At 42.9% G+C, this 23289-nt stretch overlaps 1 protein-coding gene across 4 annotated transcripts in view; it reads right to left on the minus strand.

Annotated features, from left to right (window-relative positions):
- pomt1 (protein-O-mannosyltransferase 1) overlaps positions 1-23289 on the minus strand; it is a 123438-nt gene that overhangs the window by 51593 nt on the left and 48556 nt on the right. For 3 of the 4 annotated variants that reach the window (XR_013305878.1, XM_077624466.1, XM_077624464.1), the window contains exons 8-11: positions 16107-16200; positions 15888-16043; positions 3706-3836; positions 3528-3623 (exon numbers count right to left, since the gene is read on the minus strand). Coding sequence is in view for 3 of the 4 variants with exons in the window: in XM_077624466.1 (XP_077480592.1) it covers positions 3528-3623; positions 3706-3836; positions 15888-16043; positions 16107-16200 (477 nt within the window). In the remaining variant the exon portion in view is untranslated. The remainder of the gene's footprint in view (positions 1-3527; positions 3624-3705; positions 3837-15887; positions 16044-16106; positions 16201-23289) is intronic. The other variant, XM_077624467.1, reaches the window with a different exon arrangement.

Here is a 23289-nt window from a genome sequence, read left to right on the forward strand (position 1 = left end):
TCCAATCCAATTTAAATGTAAAATAACATACAGAAAATGTATTTATATTTTGGAGATTTCATTACTTGAATCTTGTTTTCATATATTGGAACAGTAATTCGCATATGACAGGGTTTTGTATCCTGAACATTTTGTATCTGTAGCTGGAGGTACCACTCTATTTTGAGGCATTCCCAGGTGATTTGATGTAGATTTTGAATTATTTGTCACTTCCCTCTAAATTTTGGGATATATGTTCTGGTCATTTATTGGCTGCCATGGTCCAATTTATTTTGAATGTTTGGTCGTTCATTCGTCCCTCCCAGAAAAAAATGTATTGGAGGCCTTCATCCAGCTCTTCCGGGAGGATCCCAAGGCGTTCCTGGGCCAGCCAGGAGACAACCTCCCCAGCGTGTCCTAGGTGGCCTCCTCTAAGTGGGAATGTAGATCGACCGGTAAATAGTGATCAGATTTCAGCTCAGCTCCTTCTTCACCACGGCGGACCGATGTAGAGTCCACATCCCTGCAGATATAGCACAGATCCACCTGTCGATCGCCAGCTCCTTTCTTACCGCACTCGTGAACAAGACCCCAAGATACTTAAACTCCTCCACTTGGGGAAAGGAGGACCTCCTCCCTGACCCAGAGAGGGCATGCCACCTTTTTTCTACTTTGGAACATAGTCTAAGATTTGGAGGTGGTCTCAGATTTGGAGGTACAGACGCTCCCCTACTTACGAACATACGACTTACGAACAACGGTACATACGAACATGTCTGCAAATTGCGTTTATGTCGAAAAATGTTCGTAAATTCAATTTTGTATTGCGCGACTTTTTCCGAGTAGTGCTTCTTTCCGCCGCTAATACCGACGCCTGGCGCTGTGAGCGCTCAGCTCACCCAGCATCCACCTTCCTCTGCCCAGTTCGTTGCTGTGCGTAAGTTGCGTAAGTTGCGTAAATTGCGTAAGTTGCGTAAGTTGCGTAAGTGCGTGACGTATCTCCAGTGCGCAAAGAACCTTTTTCATTTTTATCATGAAATATCTCGTGCAGCCACTATTCAATATGGTTGGTGAAAAGTGAAAGGCTTCTAGTGAGGGAGGTGCAAGGAAGAGGCAAGCCATTTCATTTGAAACGAGTGGCAATAATAACGAAGCTTGATGCGCGTGAGAGTGGTGAGCGTTGCATGGGCATACAACTTGAATCGTTCGACCGTCAGTACCATTTATAAACAGAAAGATCGAGCAGCAGGACCCAAATATTGAACGTTGCACAAAGTTTGCAAATCAATTTAATGATGCCATACAGTGCTACCGCATCATTTATGATGAAAAAAAGAAGCAAACTGTGCAATCGTCGTTAGATCGCTTCTTTCGCCCAGTTTCTAATACATAAATCTCTCTCTCTCTCTTTCTCTCTCTCTCTCTCTCTCTCTCTCTCTCTCTCTCTCTCTCTCTCTCTCTCTCTCTCTCTCTCTCTCTCTCTCTCTCTCTCCAGTACTGTACATATTCTCTCCATTTTATTAAATGTTTTTTTAGTACAAACCAATGCGTGTTACTTATACAAGCCTTAAACATACAAATGCACTTATATAAACCTTCAATATACTTATATAGGCCTTAAACATAAATTATAATACAAAATATAGCACTGAATCAACTTACAAACAAATTCAACTTATGAACAATCGCTCGGAACCTAACTCGTTCGTAAGTAGGGGAGCGTCTGTACTGATTCTTATTCTGATTGCTTCATACTTTATATTTATCGATCCAGTAAGAGTTGGAGATCACGGCTTGAGGAACAGAACCACATCATCTAAAAAAAGCATGGATGCAATACTGAGACCACCCAACTGGACACCCTCAACGCCACGGCTGAGTCCAGGTATTCTGTCCATAAAAGTTACCGACAGAATCTGTGACATGGGCAGGCTTGGCAGACTCCAAACTCCACTGTAAATGGATCCGACATACTGTCTTTATGTCGGCCATGCGGACCTGACTCTGGCACCGGTCATAGAGCCCCCCCAGGACTCCTCGGGGATACGGCCTTCTCCAAGTCCACAAAGCACATGTAGACTTGTTGGGCAAAGTCCATGGCCCCCAGAGAACTCCACCGACGTTATAGAGCTTATCCACTGTTCCACGGCCAGGATGAAAATCACACTGCTCCGCCTGAATCCAAGATTTGACCTCCCGGCAGATCCTCCTCTCCAGGACCCCCCGAATAGACCTTCCCGAGGAGGCTGTGGAGTGTGATTGCCCTATAATTGGAACACATCATCCAGTCCCCCCCCTTTTAAAAAGGGGGACCTGCCAATCCAGAGGCACTATCCCTGATGTCCACGCGATGTTGCAGAGGCATGTCAACCGAGACAACCCCACAACAGCCAGACTCTTTAGAAACTCCGGGCGGATCTCATCCACACCCAGGGCCTGGCCACCGAGGAGCTTTTTGACCAACTCAGTGACTTCAACCCCAGAGATCGAAGAATTCGCTTCAGAGTCCTCAGGCTCGGCTTCCTCATGGGAAGGCGTGTCGGTGGAGTTGAGGTCTTCACAGTATTCGGCCCACCGATTCACAACATCCCGAGTTGAAGTCAGCCCTCCATCTCAGTGTGCTGATGGTGAACCGCTTTCCCCTTCTGAGACGTTTGATGCTGAAACAAAATTTCCTCCACCCGGACGGAAGCCTGTGTTTTCGCTTCGGAGACCACTAGAGCAGCAGGCCGATGGACAGTCTGTACCTGTCAGCTGGCTCCGGAGTCCCGTGAACCAAAAAGGCCTCCTTCTTCAGTCTAACGGCACCCTATACCGCTGTTGTGCACCACCGGGTTCTGGGGTTGCTGCCATGACAGGCACCGAGTACCTTGCGGCCGCAGCTCCGGTCTGCCACCTCAGCAATAGCGGCACTCAACATGGTCCACTTGGACGCAAAGTCCCCCACCTCTTCACGAGAAAAGCTCTGTCAGAGGTGAAAATTTAAACTTCTTCTCACGGGGTCTCTTCTAGGCGTTTCCAGCAGAGCCTCACAAAACGTTTGGGTCTGCCGAGCCGCACCAGCATCCTACCCCACCATCAGAACCAACTCACAACTAGGATGTGATTTGTCCCCTCCCACAAATTCTGAGCCCATGGGAAGAGGAACCCATGTAGCCTTTACGGGCTGTGCCCGGCCGGGCCTCATGGGTGTAGATCTGGCGCTTACCATCCAGGCCTGGGTCCAGAGTGGGACCCCAGTGATCTGTGTCCGTGTGAGGGAAAATGCCGTTTAAAGGTGCTATTCATCATAAGAGGTCTTCTGAATCATGCTTTGTGTGGTCCCTCACCTAGGACCAGTGTGCTATGGGTGATGCTACCAAGGACACAAGGCCCCAGACAACATAGCTCCTAAGATCATTGGGACAAACGCCACCACAACGATAAATTGATGACTCATCCCTCCTCAACCCCAATTATTATCTTCTGTTTAGCAAATGAAAGTGGAGGGAAAGTTGGACACAACTGGGTTAGTCACATAAGATAACATCTCACCCCGCCTCGCTTACCTGCTAGGGTTCTTGACTATCCACCAGTTGTTGACATCCTTAAGGTGGTGGCAGGTGACCTGCTGCTGGTGAGAGCTGCCACGGCCACTGTCGTACCTGCACCAATAACATGCACCAATAACATGCACCAATTCACTGGGTGATGCCCACTGGGTGTTGCCTTCCTTTGCCACCTCACCTGACTGGATAGTTAGCTTTACGAGACTGCAGCCAACACGGGATGGGGCGGGAGGCGGCACTTCTCAGGGTCACCTGACTGCCGTAGGCCACCTCAAGAGGTTGACCTAGGGTGATCCTGGCCAGACCACCCTTAAATGGAAAATATTATGGGGATTAGAGTAAAAATATTACTGGAATTTTTTTTTAATATTATGAGATTAAGACTCATGAATATTATTTGTTCTCACTACCAAGAGGCAGTAGATCTTTAAAGATGGTAATTCTGATGATTTTCTTCTAAATTCTACATGAAATCTGGTTGAAAATGTTATGAAAACATACCTACAGAATCCTAGCACTGACAGGACAATCCAATTGTAAAGCCTTACTTCACATACTTGATTTTTTTTTACTTTACAGGACCTTTAAGTCTTTAATATCATTATATTTTGAGTTTTTTTCCGTGCTGTAAATAACACTCCTGGCGCTTGTTAGCATTGATGCTCATGCATTTACAATCTCTCCACTGTTAACATAATCATGTACGTGTGAAGCATCCATACCAGAATATAATTCTGAAGACAACAGCGAATTTCTGAATGTTTCTCTGAGCCTGCAGTAGAATAATACGGCATTTTATTATTTTCAAATTGTTATGTCTTTGGCAAGACGACGGGGCGAGGAAACGAGGAATGGGAACCAATCGCAGGGAAGAAGGCGAGGACGAGGGAAGTGGTGCTCAAACAAAAACTTTAATAACTAATTCTAACATCTGAACACAGGGAGAAAGCAATGGAAAAACAATAACAAGCCAATCCTAACAAAAAATATCAATCCATATAATTGTCTCACGTCTCTTGTTAACCGATTTAAACTGTGAATTTCCATTTTAGTGTACAGTAATCCCTCGATTATCGTGGTTAATGTAGACCAGACTTGGCCGCGATAAATGAAAAACCGCGAAGTAGGGTCATCCCTATTTAAATGTTTTTTTAATTTTTTATTTTTTTAACTTCAGTGGTGAGCCCTAGTAGCAAGCGGAGGACAGGGGAGTGGCTTCCGCTTGCGAATTTCAGCGTGGTTTTCATATTTTTATGAACTTAAAAAAATAAATTAACCAAAAAAAATTCCCCAAGGAAAAAAACGCGATGTCGTGAAGCCGCGATATTCGAGGATTACTGTCATCTATAAAATGGTGAAGATCAACGCAATTTAATGAATTGTTGCCCCAAAATATTTTTATAAAAGCACATGCGTTTTCACATTCGTCCTTTTGGAGTTATGAACAATGTTCTCTCTAAGCTGCGCGCGTGCGCAATTGCGCACGACTCTCGTCTTCTGTGCGCAGCAGCAATCATATGGCGTGCAGTAAAAAAAAAAAAGTTTTTTTTTTTTTACCCCTTTCCCCATGATGCCGCTGTTTAAGCGGCAGCCAGTGGCAGTATCTCTGTCCACTCTTATGTTTTTCGTGTTTTACAGCATGTTTTACATGAAAAATTAGAGGGAACATTGACATGCACCTGCTTGTGGCAGGTGTGATACATTGGTGTGCCCATAGCGAGCAATGATGATGATGTCGTGACCGGATGTTTGCCTAAAGACGTTTTGCCGACGGACGTTTGACAGACAGACAGGTCGCCGAATGAACGTTCGTTCAAACAGCGTTTAATGATTAAATACAAATACTAGTATTTGTTAGTTTAATGATTAAATACAAATACTAGTATTTGTTAGTTTAATGATTAAATACAAATACTAGTATTTGTTAGTTTAATGATTAAATACAAATACTAGTATTTGTTAGTTTAATGATTAAATACAAATACTTGTATTTGTTAGTTTAATGATTAAATACAAATACTAGTATTTGTATTTAATCATTAAACACTGTTTTCAGCTGGATTTGACCGAATTTGAGAGCATTTTGAGCCGTTTGGCGAATGGACGTATATAGACGTTTTTTTGCCTCCATCGCGACATCATCGCGACATTTTACCGAGGAATTCCCTTCCCTGGGCTCAGTTCTAATGTCCAAAGAGCTCCAGTATTTGTATTTAATCATTAAATGCTGTTTTAGGATGGATTTGACCCGATTGCTGTCGTTTTACGGCTCGGTTCTGCTACATCTGCCCGCCCAAGAGTGCTTAAATGGCGGCGCACACGGATGCAGCGGCTTTTGGCTCTCCAGTTTGGTGTATTCTTTTCTCAATCCTATCGTTATTTACCAACATCTGCGAGGCAAACTTTTCCTACAGTCGCCACGACTTAATTGCTATCGGAAGGAGATGCGATATATCCGATGTCACAACGAACTACCAACGAACCTACGATATCCCCGAGGACATCTCGAGACCTCCGGGACCTCCGTGGATAGTCAGCCCACTCAAAGCACGACGAAGGAGGCGAAGGCGGCGGAGAGAAAGGAGGCAAAAGCGCGGTTGTCGGGCGGGCCTTGCTGCTAAGCTAAGTCAACAACCACACTGAGCACCGCTCCCGAGTATCTTTTTGACCAACGCCAGATCCATCACCCACAAAATGGACGAGTTGGAACTTCGAATTGCCACCAACAGCTTTGTTAAGAACTGTAACATTATCCTCATCACGGAAACGTGGCTACACCAGCAAATCCCGGACGCTGCGGTTTCGCTAGCTAGCCGAACACTTTTTCGGAACGATCGTTCAAAGGAACTAACAGGCAAAAGCAGAGGAGGAGGACTTTGCTTGTTCATACATAATGAATGGTGTGGTGACAGTAGGATCATTGACACCCACTGTTCTCCGGACTTAGAGCTATTGGCAGTACGATGTAGGCCCTTCTATCTACCGAGAGAGCTAGCCGTCGTCATAGTAACGGCGGTCTATATTCCTCCTGATGCTAACGTCAACACGGCATTAAACCTCCTGCTAATGGCTGTAAACAAACAACAGCTTGACCATCCCGATGGAGTCTGTATTGTTGCTGGTGACTTCAACAGAGCATGTTTAAAGACTGTTCTACCTAAGTTTATCCAATACGTAAAATGTCACACGAGGGGAGACAAAACTCTTGACCATGTTTATTCTAACATTAAACATGCTTACAAAGCCACTTCCCTCCCTCACCTAGCTGGATCAGATCACCTCTGTCTAGCCCTCACCCCAGCATACACTCCATTCCGGAGGCTAACAAGGCCACAAATAAAGACAATTAAAACTTGGCCTGAGGATGCCCTTTCTCAGCTGCAGGACTGTTTTTTCCGCACCAAGTGGGAAGTCTTTGAACACGACAACCTCCAGGACTATACGGACGCTGTACTCTCCTATATCAAAAACTGCATGGACAATGTCACTAGGAATAAACAAATACGGGTTTTTCGAAATCAAAAACCCTGGATGACCAAGGAGACACAGGCACTCATCAAATGCCGTAACACCGCTTTCAGATCAGGGGACAAGATGAAATATAGAGCTGCCAGAGCTGATCTGAAAAGAGGCATTAAAAAGGCCAAGGCAGAATATACTAAGAAAATTGAGGAGCACTTCACAGACAATAACCCAAAGAAGATGTGGCAGGGAATACGACATATTACCAACTACAATAACAATAATATGTCTGTTAACGCAGATGCCTCACTAGCGGAGGAACTGAACCGTTTCTTTGCCCGCTTTGAGACTGACAAATCAGACCCAGTCTCAACACCCCCGCCACTATCCTGCAGCAATACACTGAAGTTCCAGCTAACAGGTCCACTGAGGATGCTATCACCATTGCTCTACATACAGCACTGAGACACCTGGAACACCATGGGAATTACGTGAGGATGCTTTTCATTGACTATAGCTCAGCCTTCAACACCATGAAACCGGACATTCTGACTAACAAACTCTCCCACCTCGGACTATCCTCCTCCATCTGCTGTTGGATAAAGAACTTCCTAACCAACCGACCACAAACTGTTAGACTTGGTTCCCACCTTTCTTCCTCCAGTACACTGAGCACTGGCTCCCCTCAAGGCTGTGTACTGAGTCCTCTTCTGTACTCCCTGTACACTTATGACTGTACACCAACCCACCAGTCCAACTATATCATCAAATTTGCTGATGACACCACTGTGGTCGGACTCATCTCAGAAGGGGATGAGGCGGCCTATAGAGACGAGGTCAACAAACTGTCTTCGTGGTGCTTGATGAACAACCTCATACTGAACAACACAAAAACTAAAGAAATAATCCTGGACTTCCGCAAACAGAGCACAGATCTGGCCCCACTCCTCATAAATGGAGTTCGTGTAGACAGGGTCCAGTCCTTTAAATTCCTGGGGGTCCACGTCACGGACAAGCTCTCCTGGTCCACAAACACCACGGCAGTAGTGAAGAAGGCCCAGAAACGACTCCATTTCTTGAGGGTACTCAGGAGGAATAACTTGGACACTAAGCTTCTGGTAACCTTCTATAAAGTCACTGTGGAGAGCATCCTGGCATACGGCATCACAGTGTGGTACGCTGGAAGCACGGCAGCAGACAAAAAGGCCATGCAGAGAGTGATCAACACTGCCCAGAGCATCGTCAGCTGCTCTCTGCCCTCACTGGAAGATATTGCCAGCCCTCGTTACCTCAGCAGAGCTCGGAACATTGTTGGGGACCCGGACCACCCTGGTCACGACCTGTTCCAGCTGCTTCCCTCTGGCAGGCGCTACCGGTCTCACAAGGCACGGACAAAGAGGCTTAAGGACAGCTTCTTTCCCACAGCCATCAGGACTCTAAACTGCAGCAGCACGACACACAATCCCCTCTGTGTAACAACTTCGGGGTGAGGATAGATGAAGGACGTTGGGCGGCGATCTGCCTCCTGCTGGCTGACTAGGTAAGTAAGGAAGACAGTGGGAGGTAAGTGATCCATTTTATTCTTTGTTGGCATCGGTGAGGCAAACCTTCGCAGTCGCCGGGAGCTGGTTGCGCTCGGGAGGTGATGCGATGTATCCATCACGGCAGAATGCCAGCAAGTCTGAACCCTTGCCTGAGAAAAGTGCACTTCGTGGAGAAGCACCTTCAATTTCGTCATACGCAGCTGGGTATGATGACAATTAGGCTTTTGTCTAGTCAATGATGATGACAAGCCTAAGTCTGATTTTATTTTTTTATATTTTTTTTATTTATTCCCGGGCTGCCATGCCCGCCCAAGTGTGCTTATTCCCGGGCTGCCATGCCCACCCAAGAGTGCTTATTCCCGGGCTGCCATTGATGGTAGACTAATAAATTGAGAGTGATGAGCGGCAAAGGGAAATGAATCATTGATTTTTACTATAATTTGGACAACGCCGGCGGCGGGCCGGATTAAAAATCCTAACGGGCCGTTTATGGCCCGCGGGCCGAGGTTGAAAAACTTGTACACACACGATTCGGGGGCGGGGCGAGTGCGCGAATCCCGTTTCGGCGAAACCTCCGTTCAACGGAACGTCCATTCGGCGACCTGCCCGTCTGTCAAACGTCCGTCTGTCAAACGTCCGTCGGCGAAACGTCTTTAGGCGAATCATCCGAGTACCGATGATGTCGCTCACACTGGTACTCAAAGCGCTCAGGGAGGTTGTCTTTCTGCCCAGACCAACGAAAAATTAGAGGGAACATTGGTTATGAACATGTCTTTATCCCACTTATTGTTGTTGTTGACTTTTTAAGGGGTTGTAGAGGATTAAAGTCATGCATCAAACGGAATCGGTTTGCAGCGGGGGTGGGAATGTATGTGCGAATGGTTGTCTACTGTCTACTACTTTACCACTTTGTGACTTCAGTCTATAGTAGTATTATCCAAATAATAGTAGTATACCAATAAAATTGTTTTATTAAAATGTCAAAATTCCCGCTGAAACTCGCAAGTGGAAGACACTTCCCAGTCACTCAACTCAGCTCTGAAGAAGAAAAATGGCGAGCACTGGGCTGAGGCCGTCGCCTTTATCCAAAAATAGAGCTTTCTGAGTGGACTGGACAGCCGGAAGCCTCGGTGACGGGGTGACGTTATGGCAGACCCTGTCGCCAGTATCCAAAAATAGAGCAATCTGGGCGGGTAAGACAGCTGGATGCTGCGGAGGAGCAAAATGTGGCACCTGGCGGATGCCGTCGCTCCTATTCGAAAATAGATTTCTATGGGCGGGGAAGACGGCTGAACGGCGAGGTGGAAGTTTAAGTTCCCCAAAATGATGATGGCCATGAAAATGAAGAACATTAGCCTTAGTACTTTGAGAAAACGGGAAGAAATTTTAGACATGGCTCACAGTTTGAAAATAAAGTGTTCCAGAGATTGATGACAACATCAAATATGGCAATCATGTTGACGGTGTCCTTGTACAAAACAATATTTGTACAAAAAAGAAACAGCAGTCACAACTCCCCATCAGCATGTTCCTTGCATGCCAAAAACCTCCCACACAAGCTCCTCCTGATGACCAGACGACACCTCTCGAATTTAAAGAAGATTTATCCCTCTCAATCACTGGTGCACTAAATCAGTGGTCCTCAGAGTCACCTGGTGCTGGTCCGTCAGAGAAAAATAAATATTAACACTCCGCCCTCATCCTCATCAATTATCCTCAATCATCCTCATCCTCAATCATCATCATCATTTTACCTTAATCATACTGCACAGCCATTGTCATTTTTTTGGATTAAGAATAACCAGAAAAGAGCTATTGTCAGAAGTGACTAGAGTACAGTGGTACCTCAAGATACGAGCTTAGTTCGTTCCGGGACTGAGCTCGTATGTCGATTTACTCGTAACTCAAAGGAACGTTTTCCATAGGAATTAACTAAAAACAAATTATTTCATTCCAACCATCTGAAAAAACACCAAAAACAGAGGGGAGAGGGACAGAGAGAGACGGAGGGGGACTTTTTGCACGGCAACGCACTCGTAACATAACAAAAACAAATTTAAATGAACTTGGATTACGATGCAGACACTCAAAAATAAATTTAATCTAACCTTACACTAAATTTATTTCTAATTTAGTTTTAAATTTTGATACGTTTCTTCTCCCAGGTTGGCTCTATTTGGCCCGTCTCCACCCTGACTTTCAGATGCAACCTATCAAGGGTTGTTTGCTTTTGTCTTCCCTTCAAAATATTCCCAAAATGATGCACACAAATGTCCTCACAATAGGATAACGCACGACCACTTGCCAACGAGATGTAGTACAGACGCTCCCCTACTTACGAACATTCAACTTACGAACAACGGTACATACGAACATGTCTGCAAATTGCGTTTAAGTCCAAAAATGTTCGCAAGTCCAATTTTGCATTTCGCGCCTTTTTCGGAGTAGTACTTCTTTCCGCCGCTAATACCGACGCCTGGCGCTGTGAGAGCTCAGCTCACCCAGCATCTACCTTCTTCTTCGTTGCAATGCGGAAGTGCGTGAATGTATCTCCAGTGTGCAAAGAACCTTTTTCATTTGTATCATTAAACATCTCATGCATCCAATATTGAATATGGTTGGTAAAAAGCTAAAGGCTTCTATTGAGGGAGTTGCAAGGAAGAGGCAAGCCATTTCATTTGAAACGAGTGGCAATAATAACGAAGCTTGATGCGCGTGAGAGTGGTGAGCGTTTCACGGGCATTGAATCGTTCGACCGTCAGTACCATTTATAAACAGAAAGATCGAGCAGCAGGACCCAAATATTGAACGTTGCACAAAGTTTGCAAATCAATTGAATGATGCCATACAGTGCTACCGCATCATTTATGATGAAAAAAAGAAGAAAACTGTGCAATCGTCATTAGGTCGCTTCTTTTGGCCAGTTTCTAATACATAAATCTCTCTCTCTCTCTACAGTACTGTACATATTCTCTCCATTTTATTAATTTTTTTTTTCAGTACAAACCAATGCTTGTAACTTATACAAGCCTTAAACATACAAATGTACTTATATAAACCTTCAATATACTTATATCGGCCTTAAACATAAATTATAATACAAAATATAGCACTGAATCAACTTACAAACAAATTCAACTTATGAACAATCGCTTGGAACCAATTGCGTTCGTAAGTAGGGGAGCGTCTGTATATACTCCTCTCGTATTATCGTTCGCTCCGCCATTCGCACTGACTAACGGGAAAAAAACACTGAAAAAATGCAAAGCTCCGCCCAGTGCTCGTAGAGACATTACACGAGGGAGTTGCGACCAGAAAGACAGTGCCCATGATGTTCTTATGAGCAGCCTCTCGCGTCGCTGTATGCTCGTATATCAAAATGTGTCTCGTATCAAAATGTTTGCCCAAAATTTTACTCGTATCTCAAATTGCTCGTATGTCAGGGCACTCGTATGTCGAGGTATGACTGTATTTAAATTATTTATGCATACATATAATTGTGTAAGTTTAATATCTACACTTCTTGATATTGTATGGCCGAGAAAACCTGTACCGTATTTTCTCGCATATTACCCGCCTCCGCGTAGAAGCCGTACCCTTAAAATTGCACTTAAAATCGTTGAATTTTACAATTTCTCTCCAATAAGACACCCCCTGATTCACAATTTTCACAATTGGCGTTTCGTGCATCTCGAGTCTAATTTGTGCGCATATAAGCTGTACTTCTCTCAACTTTTTCACACTCAGTTGTGAAACGCAACACTGAGAGTTGAAGATTGCGCCCTGATGAAGCCAACAGAACTACATAATCTGCAAAAAGCAGAGAAGAAATAATGAACACATCAAACCACACTCAGGACACCCGATGGGGCAGTGATTCTTCCGCTTGACTTTGATGCGGGCAGTCTGGATTAAATTCCCACTCAGTGGCAGTGTGAGTGGTTGTCTATCTCTCTGTGTGCCCTACAACTGCCTTACCAGTCTAGGGTGTCATCTGCCGTTCGCCCAAAGACAGTTGGGTTAGGCTCCAGCACCCCTGCAACCCTTTCAAGGATGGGCGGTATGAATATAAATGAATGAATATAACCGGACTCCTCAATGACTCAGCTGTACCTTGGAATTCTATCCATGAAAGTTACAAATAAAATCGGTGACATTAGACAACTTTGGCAGACTATGACCCTCCTGATGCCCTTAGAACCTTGCTGAGGTTATAGGGCAGGGGTCCCCAAACTTTTTCTTGTGAGGGCCACATAAGTTTTCCCTTCTCTGATGGGGGGCCGGTGTCAGTTTGTAACAGAAAAAGTGTGACGATCGTAGGGGAGCTTAATTTTTTTTATTGTTTTCCAGAAAGCCACACATAACCAAATAACCCTTTCCATGTTCTTTACAGAAAAAAAGTCAGGAAACATATAATAACACTATTAATGAAATACATAATAACTAAATAACCCTCTCTGAGTTCCTCACAGAAAAAACAGGAAATAAATAACACTATTTATGAAATAAATAATAACTAAATAACTCTCTCTGGGTTCTTCATAGAAAAAAAAGCCATGGAACATTAACTTTCTGTTGTGCCATGCACAATCTTCTCCCTTTGCTCTGAAGTTTATGCACGACACCACAACCGTCATTACAGAATCCCACGTCAACATTTTGCAGCACAGTGCTTGCTGGTGAATTTGGCAGTGGACTCGTAGCGGGGCGGTGAGACCCCTTTTTTCCAACTCCCGGTTCATGCGTCCCATTATTAGACCGCGAGTTTCGGCCACCATGCTAGGAGCCCCGTCAGTCGTGATGCTAGCTAGCTTTGACCAGTCCAGGTCCAACTTCTCCATGGTTTGGCACACTTTGTCAAAAATATCCTCTCCCGTTGTAGTCCCTTTGAGACTTTGGAGGGCTGCCAGATCCTCGCAAATCTCAAAGTTTGCGCTAACTCCACGAATAAAAATGAGCAGTTGCGCTGTGTCTTGCACGTCCGTGCTTTCATCCAGTGCTAATGAAAAAAAGTCAAATTATTTCGTCTTCTGCTGCAGCTGGGCATATACATTACTCCCGATTTCTTCAACGCGTCTGGTCATTGTACTCACCGACAGACTTACGGCATTAAATGCATCTTTCTTCTCGGGACACACCTCCTCCGCGACAGTATCCATACATTTCTTAACAAACTCTCCGTCAGTGAAAGGCTTACCGCTGCTTGCTATCAATTTAGCAACCCAAAAGCTGGCCCGAACGGATGCCTGGTTCTGCTGAGATAGTAGTCCACTTTTTCGCTTTGAGAGTTTGTCTGCTCGTATTTGGCCTTGCAATCTATCGTACTTGTCTTTGTGACGGGATTCAGTGTCGGCAATGATTGTATTCTTTGAATACCGCCACCGTCTCTTGACAAATGAGACAAACAGCCTTTTCTTTGCATTGAACAAAAAAATAATCGTTTGTCCACTCCAGGTTAAATACCCTGCATTCTGAATCAATTTTTCTCTCACCTAACTTTTTCGCCATTATTCCGTTCTCAAACAGGTTGCAGTTTTAATATGCTTGAATAGTCCGCGATGGTCCCAGGGCTCAGCCCTCACCTGCGATCGTCCAGATGTCTCGGTAACACTGCTCGTGCATGCAACGGTGGACGTGCCCGCATGCATCAAAGGGAAACACTCTCCCCGCGCGTGTCACCAAAGAAGCAATGCGAAGCCCCGCTTCACTGGGATGATTTGTGGGCTCAGCAGGGGTGCAATGAACCAAACACAAGATTAAAACGTCCCAGTCTTCAAGGCCAAATAGGAAAAAAAATCCGATAGCGTCTCTGGTATTGTTCAGAGGGCCGGTCCAAATGTGCCGGCGGGCCGCATCCCAAAAAAAAAATAAAAAAATAAAATAATAATAATCCGATAGCGTCTCTGGTATTGTTCAGAGGGCCGGTCCAAATGTGCCGGCGGGCCGTATACGGCCCGCGGGCCGTAGTTTGGTGACCCCTGTTATAGGGTATACACTACTAGATCCACTGTTCCGTGACTAGGAAAGAAAACATAGTACTTAGTGCTGAATTTGAGATTCTACTTCTTCATTATTTAAATTAATTAAAAAGTCATATTTTAAAATTAAGTTGTAATATGACAAGAAAAATACTTGTATAATTAGGTACCATATTTACTCACATATAAGCTGCCTGCGCGTATAAGACTTAAAGTTGTTGAATTTTACAATTTCTCGCGTATAAGCCCCCTGATTCACAATTTTCACCTCCATATTTATGGTTTCAATAGCGAGTACAAATGTGTTACTTTGAAGGGAAAATCCTAAGAAAAATCATCACACATGGTATTTCTGAGATACTGTATGAATCAAAAGCATATTATTAGGGTCAATATCATTAATATGCCTGTTTTTGTAAATGCAAAATATCAAATTATTCAATTTAAAAAAAAAGAAATAAGTCTAGCTTGATGAGAACCCGATGCTTTTTAATGACATAAATTACAATTTTCTTACCAGAAGTTTACGATGTGACGGCCCAATTGCTTTTAATGTTCAAATATCTCGATATGGTTCATATTCTGCAATAGTTGTCCCTTTCGAACAAGAAATAAAAAGATTTAAAAATTCAAAGAGGAATTTTGATTCATTTCATAATCACAAATCAATCATTTCCTTTCTGTGTTCCGAAAGGTAAGGGGTTGTCTGCACATAGACAAATTCAAAAAGGAAGTAACGCAAGCACAACCAGGAAATATGCCGATAAGGAGTGTTCACCTAGTCTGTGAGTGCAATAATAGCATACACATTACGCAGGTATCAAGGTTTATATTTTAACGATCGACCGCAAGAACTTTGATCATTCTTAACTATTGGGAGACTATGTGCTGACATGGTAAACGCTACGGTCAGAGCATGTCTAACTACGGTAAGATGGCAGCGCCCTGAGCGAGCAATAGCAGGCAGAAGTAAGTGTACTTGCGTCTGGCCAGTCAGAGCACGTTTAACCACGGTAAGATGGCAACGCCCTGAGCGAGTAGTGACTGGAACAAGGGAGTTTTTCACGTTTTATGCAAGATACGGTTTATTGTTTCCTTGAATTATATTCATAGACGCCCAAATAGATTTTATTTAGTGTTTTATCTGTTTCTTTTCTCTATTTTGAGATAAATGACCGTATTGGCCACATTACGTCATGGTGTTGTCAACTTGCAGTTTCGTGCATGTCGTGTTTTTATGCGCATATAAGCCGTACCCTCAATTCAGTCATCGTTTTTTTGTCCGACAAAAGCGGCTCATATGCGATTAAATACGATAAGTCCTAAGAAATATCTTCGTAGTCCCTCGCAGCTATTGTGCATTAACACGTGCCTACCTGTAGGCTAGCTTGGAAGGCTGGGCTCATCATGTGGTCGTGCGGTCCGCTGCGGTACAGGAGCATCAGGTGTGTGTAGAAACAGACCACATAAAGCGCCACTGGGAAAGACAGCAAACACGCGCCACGGCCGAAGCACTCCGCGATTATTCTCGTCTAGGGGAGAACATATGGTCAGACATTAGTAGTCACTTGCCCATCGAAATTTGTAATACTCACCCCCCTTACTCGTGTTTCACCAATCAGCTTCCAGCAGTGTACACCGGCCACACACACCAGCAGAAGGTAGGAGAAGATTCCTACATACTTCACTCTGTTTGCATATGGTGCCTTTTACCAAACAATTTACACCTAGATACAGTACTAGTGCTGCACCAATTAGATCCAGATAGATTAATCCAACATGGGATTTTTACAGTCTGATACAATTTTTTGAACAAATAATTCAGACGATTACCGCTTTCTAGAGCAGGTTTTGAAAGCATATACAGTTGTGGTCAAAAGTTTACATACACTCATAAAGAGCATAATGTCATGGCTCTCTTGAGTTTCCAGTTATTTCTACAACTTTGATTTTTCTCTCATAGAGTGATTGGAACAGATACTTCTTTGTCACAAAAACATTCAAGACGTTTGGTTCTTTTATGACTTTATTATGGGTGAACAGAAAAAAGTGACCAAATCTGCTGGGTCAAAAATATACATACAGCTGCGCTAATATTTGGTAACATGTCACTTGGCCATTTTCAATTCAATTAGGCGCTTTTGGTAGGCATCCACAAGCTTCTGGTTGAATCTTTGACCACTCCTCTTGACAGAATTGGTGCAGTTCAAGTTAAATTTGATGGCTTTCTGACATGGACTTGTTTCTTTAGCATTGTCCACAAGTTCTTAATGGGGTTTAAGTCAGGACTTTGGGAAGGCCATTCGAAAACCTTAATTCTAGCCTGATTTAGCCATTCCATTACCACTTTTGATGTGTGTTTGGGGTCATTGTCCTGTTGGAACACCTAACTGCGCCCAAGACCCGATCTTTAGGCTGATGACTTTAGGTTATCTTGAAGAATTTGAAGGTAATCCTCCTTCTTCATTATCCCATTTACTCTCTGTAAAGCACCAGTTCAATTGGCAGTAAAACAGCCCCACAGCATAATACTACCACCACCGTGCTTGACGGTAGGCATGGTGTACTTGGGGTTAAAGGCCTCACCTTTTCTCCTCCAAACATATTGCTGGGTATTGTGGCCAAACAGCTCGATTTTGTTTCGTCTGACCACAGAACTTTTCTCCAGAAGGTCTTATCTTTGTCCATTGTATCAGCAGCAAACTTCAGTCGAGCCTTAAGGTGCCACTTTTGGAGCACGGCAGCCTCTCAGTCCATGGAGATGCAAAACACGCTTGACTGTGGACACTGACACCTGTGTTCCAGCAGCTTCTAATTCTTGGCAGATCTGCTTTTTGGTGATTCTCGGTTGAATCTTCACCCTCCTGACCAATTTCCTCTCAGCAGCAGGTGATAGCTTGCATTTTCTTCCTGATCGTGGTAGTGACAACACAGTGCCATGCACTTTATACTTACAAACAATTGTTTGCACTGTTGCTCTTGGGACCTGCAGCTGCTTTGAAATGGCTCCAAGTGACTTTCCTGACTTGTTCAAGTCAAGGATTCGCTTTTTCAGATCCATGTTGAGTTCCTTTGACTTTCCCATTATAGCGTTTGTGGGTGTTTGCCTCAGAGAAATCACCAGCTTTAGTCACTCATAATCACTCACAAGAAGTTAAGAGGCCATGCTATGAAGCTCATTTCACTGACACAACTTTCTAAGTCACCAAAATTGCTAATTCGTGTTGCTGTATGTATATTTTTGACCCAGCAGATTTGATCACTTTTTCTGTTAACCCATAATAAAATCATAAAAGAACCAAACTTCATGATTTTTTTTTGTGACAAAGAAATATCTGTTCCAATCACTCCATCAGAGAAAAATCAGAGTTGTAGTAATAACTGGAAACTCAAGAGAGCCATGACATTATGTTCTTCACAAGTGTATGTAAACTTTTGACCACAACTGTATGTACACTGTTCACAAAAATTAAACGAACACTTTTTTCCATTGCGCCTGACATGTAATCAATTAAACCTGTCTGATAATTTTCTGGTTGGCCAAGCATCTGAAGGAATCATTAACAACCTTCAACTATTGGTGTTCATGGAATTAACAACAGGTGCACTACAGTGGCAACAATTAGAATACACTCAAAAGAGGGCTGGATTTACATGTGGAGGTCATTTCAAGTTTCTGCCTCTTGATCTTTTTTGGCTGGTTTTCCACTTGTGGTGTTTTTGGCTTGAGTAATTACAGTCATATCAAAGGGTTTGGGCACCCCTGATCATTTTCAAGATTTTTCTTTATAAATCATTGGTTGTTCGGATGAGCAATTTCAGTTAAATATATCATATACAGAGTGATATTTGAGAAGTGAAATGAAGTTGATAGGATTCATAGAAAGTCTGCAATAATTACTTAAATAAAAGTAGGCAAATGCATACATTTGGGCACCTTTGTTGTTTTATTGATTAGAATACCTTTAGCACTAATTATTAGAACACAAAACTTGTTTGGTAACCTCATTGACCCTTGACCATACATACACAGGTGAAGCCAATCATGAGAAAGGGTATTTAAGATGGCCAGTGGCAAGTTGTTCTGTTTGCATCTTCTCTGAAGAGTGGCAACATGGGAGCCTCAAAACAACTGTCAATTGACCTGAGAACAAAGATTGTTCAACGTCATGGTTTAGGGGAAGCATACAAAAAGCTAGCTCATAGATTTCAGCTGTCACTTTCCATTGTGAGAAACATAGTGAGGAAATGGAAGACAACGGGCACGGTTCTAGAGACAGGCCAAGAAAAATCTCAGATAAACCGAGGAGAAGGATGGTGAGAACAGTCAAACTCAATGCACAGACCAGCTCTAAAGACCTACAAGATGATCTTGCTGCAGATGCTGTCATAGTGCATCATTCAATTATTCAGCACACTTTGCACAAGGAGATGCAGCCGAAGCCTTTTCTGGGTACAGTCCAAAAACAGAGTCACTTGAGGTATGTATGCTAAAGCAAATTTGGACAAGCAATCTTCGTTTTGGAATAAGGTGCTATGGACTGATGAAACTAAAATTGAGTTATTTGGATATAACAAGGGGCAGTATGGATGGCGGAGGAAAAACACAGCATTCCAAGACACAAGACACTTGCTACCCAGAGTAAAATTAGGTGGTGGTTCCATCATGATGTGGGCTTGTGTGGCCAGTGCAGGAACTGGCAATCTTGTTAAAGTTGAAGGTCGCATGGATTCCAGTCAGTATCAGCAGATACTTCCGAACAATGTTCAAGAATCAGTGACAAAGTTGAGGTTGGATACTTCAACAGGACAACAACCCTCAGCAGTGCTCAAATTCTACAAAGCCATTCATGCAGAAGAGAAAGTAGAACGTTCTGGAATCGTCATCTCAGTCACCAGACCTGAATATAATTGAAAATCTGAGGTGATTTAAAGCGGGCTGTCCATGCTCGCAGACCATCAAACCTGACTGAACTGTTTTGTAAAAGAGAATGGTCAAAAATACCTTCAACCAGAATCGAGAAGCTATCGGAAGCGCTTAGAGGCTGTTATTTCTGCAAATCTTTCTGTTGAAGAGCTAAAAAAAATTCACGCCTACTTTTGTTTACGTATAATTATTGCACACTTTCTGTAGATCCTATAAACTTCATTTCACTTCTCAAATATCACTGTTTGTCTGCTATATGATATATTTAGATTAGATAACTTTATTCATCCCGTATTCAGGAAATTACACTGTCACAGTAGCAAGAGGGTGAGAATACAGACACATAAATAGGTAATACAAAAGTTAATAAATAAATAAGCGTGTCGCTGAAATATATAAATATATACCGTATTTTCACGACTATAAGGCGCACATAAGTCTAAAAATTTCTCCAAAATAGACAGGGCGCCTTATAATCCAGTGCGCTTTATATATGGACCAATACTAAAATTGTTATCACGATAAAATAAAATAAATCAGTCGACAATCAGACAACTACAGCAGGCAGCCCCCGACTCTGTTATTTCCCGTAGATAAAGTACTGCGCAGTGACTGCTGGGATATCGAGTTCTTAATACACCCAGTTCTTCAATACACCCAGTATGATCATTTAGGCTGTATTTACAAAAGAAATCCTGCCGCTAGATGTTGGCGTCAACGGAGCATTCAAAGGTAGACTGCGAACTATATATATATATATATATATATATATATATATATATATATATATATATTACATATATTAACTCGGAGCTTGCCGTCATTCCCGGAGGCTTGAGAACTACAATCGCTGGACCCGGCGTTTTGGAAGACAAATTTGGGCAATTGTTTAATTCGGACACAGAAAATGAGCACTTTGATGGATTTGTGGGTGATGATGACGTGAGTAAGTTGTAAAATGTCTAAATAAAGTACAACCGAACTCAGTTTTGCTTCCGTTGCCTTTTTAAAAACGTGTTTTTAGCGTGTGGGTGTAGCGTGCAAGAACTATATTTCCCAGCAGTCACTGCGCACCGGAACCCGGAAATAGGCCGCTTCCGGTAGCCAGTCCTATTGCGTTTCGATATTCATCCATATATAATATATATGCGTCTAAAAAAACGGTGCGTGCTTTGTGTGTTTAAAATACAGAAATAGCACTCGTTACTGACACTGCGGCTAAAAATACGATGCGCCGAATAGTCGTGAAAATACGGTATATATATATACACATACATACACATGTATATATACACATACATACACACATATATATATACATATATATATACAATAACGGAGGCCAAACGTTTTCTATAACTCTTCACAAGCTTGTCACACACTGTTGCTGGTATTTTCGTCAATTCCTCCATGCAAATCTCCTCAAGAGCAGTGATGTTTTGGGGCTGTCGTTGGCCAACACGGACTTTCAACTCCCTCCACAGATTTTCTATGGGGTTGAGATCTGGTGACTGGCTCGGCCACTCCAGGACCTTGAATTGCTTCTTACAAAGCCACTCCTTTGTTGCCCTGGCTGTGTGTTTGGATCATTGTCCGTGACCGGATGATTCGCCGAAAGACGTTTGGCCGAAAGACGTTTGGCCGACGGACAGGTTGCCGAATGGACGTTTCGCCGAATGTTCATTCGGCCGAATAGCTGTTTGGCCGAATGAACGTTTGGCCGAATGGACGTTTGGCCGAAACGGGATTCGCACGCTCGCGTGCGGATCGTGTGTGTACATGTTTTTCAACCTCGGCCCGCAGGCCATATACGGCCCGTTACAGATAACATTCATTTAGGAATAACAAAGGCATGTACTGCCCCCCGCTGGACATATTTCTAAATACGTACTACAATGTGCTGCCAATTTTTTATATTTTTTATTTTATCCTTGCGTTTAAAGTAGTAGCCATTTGGAGATCACGCAGAACAGTACGTGACAGAAGAAATTGAGAAAATAAAGTAGTAGTAACAGTAAGTACTACCGTTATGAAATTGTAAATCCAGAAATCCTACTCCAGAATTTACACCAGCATAGAAAACGTTGAGATTAATCTTTGAATTAAGGTTCTCAGCAAATCATTTTGAATATATATTTCCCAAAATGGGATATTATTTAAAATTAAAATATTGTTATTGAACTAAAAGTGAGATGCTATTTGACCGGTCTTTTCTCTAACATATCATAAATTTCATCCAATGTATATTAATTGTAATTTCTTGTAAACTGTGTGAAAAAAATTAAAGTGTTTAATTTATTATTTTATTAAACAAATTAAAGTGGGGATGTTTCTCATTGTTGTTTTTTCTCTTTTGCATGTTTACCATTCCTTTCAGTTTAGTCGTCTTGCCAAGAGGTGTAGGTTGTTTTTACCAGTGCTGTGGGTCAGCAAGGGTCACCAAAAGGATTATTGTAGTTGAATGACAAATGGATCACAAAACAAATTCGCTGAACACTGCTCACCGTCAGACGTAAACAACATGAATAAGACTATATAAGTCAACTGACACAAAATCCGTCAGGCAAAGAGTACCATCCTCTGGATGCAAGTTTAGTAATGGGTCATTTGGGAGTAAATAGACATGGTTCAAATAAATTAGTCAAGAGCCAGTACAAAGATAATCATTTTACTTGCTTTTTAATATTAAACACATTATCAATAAGCTGCCATTAAAAAATATTTTATTAAAAAGAAGACAAAGCAAATTCACAGATGGTGTTTTTATTAAAGCAGTAAAAACGTATAAATGTTGTACAAAAATTACAAATATAACACAAACTATATACAAAAATTACAAATACAATACAAACTATGTACAAAAATTACAAATACAATTCAAACTTACAAATTATGTACAAAGGGAATTCACAGATGGCAGTGGCAGTTTTTATTAAAACAGTAAAACTTACAAATTAAGCACAATGGCTTCTAAGTACTGTAGTTTGTTTGGAAATCGATCCGTGTTTTCATAGTCATCCGTGAGCTTTTTCAACCATTCATTAATAGCTGCGTATGACTTTTTGGTCTGTCTGGGCATAATAATAATATTAATAATAATCTGACATAGGCCCTGTCGTCATTAGCAACAACACAAAAAGCCTACTTGTCATCACACGCAGAAACTGCGTGTGACGAAATTGGTGGTGCTTCTCCATAAGCTGCGTTTACTCGGCAAAAGACCTAAATAAGTGCAAGTTACGGACTTGTAATTTGGCATTCTGCTGTTGTGGACACAGGTCGCTTACCTCTCGCTTACCTCTCACTGTCTTCCACTTACCTTACTTCAGTCAGCTAGTAGGAGGCAGATCACCACCCAAACATCTTTTAATATTACCGCAGAAGGGAATGTGTGTTATGTTACCGCAAGTTTAGATTTCTGATGGATGTGGGGAAAAAACTGTCCTTAAGCCTATTTGTCCGTGCTTTGTGGGACCTATAGCGTCTGCCAGAGGGCAGCAGCTGGAACAGATTGTGACCAGGGTGGTAAGGGTCCCCTATGATGTTCTTGGCTCTGCTGAGGTAACGAGGGCTGGCAATGTCTTCCAGTGAGGGCAGAGAGCAGCCGACAATCCTCTGGGCAGTGTTAATCACTTTCTGCATGGCCTTTTTGTCTGCCGCCGTGCTTCCAGCGTACCACACTGTGATGCCGTACGCCAGGATGCTCTCTACAGTGGTTCTATAGAAGGTTATCAGAAGCTTGGTGCCCAAGTTGTTCTTCCTAAGTACCCTGAGGAAATGGAGTCGTTTCTGAGCCTTCTTCACCACTGCCGTGATGTTTGTAGACCATGAGAGCTTATCCGTGACGTGGA

Source organism: Stigmatopora argus, chromosome 17 (assembly GCF_051989625.1).
Source record: "Stigmatopora argus isolate UIUO_Sarg chromosome 17, RoL_Sarg_1.0, whole genome shotgun sequence".
Classification (NCBI taxonomy): Eukaryota; Metazoa; Chordata; class Actinopteri; order Syngnathiformes; family Syngnathidae; genus Stigmatopora; species Stigmatopora argus.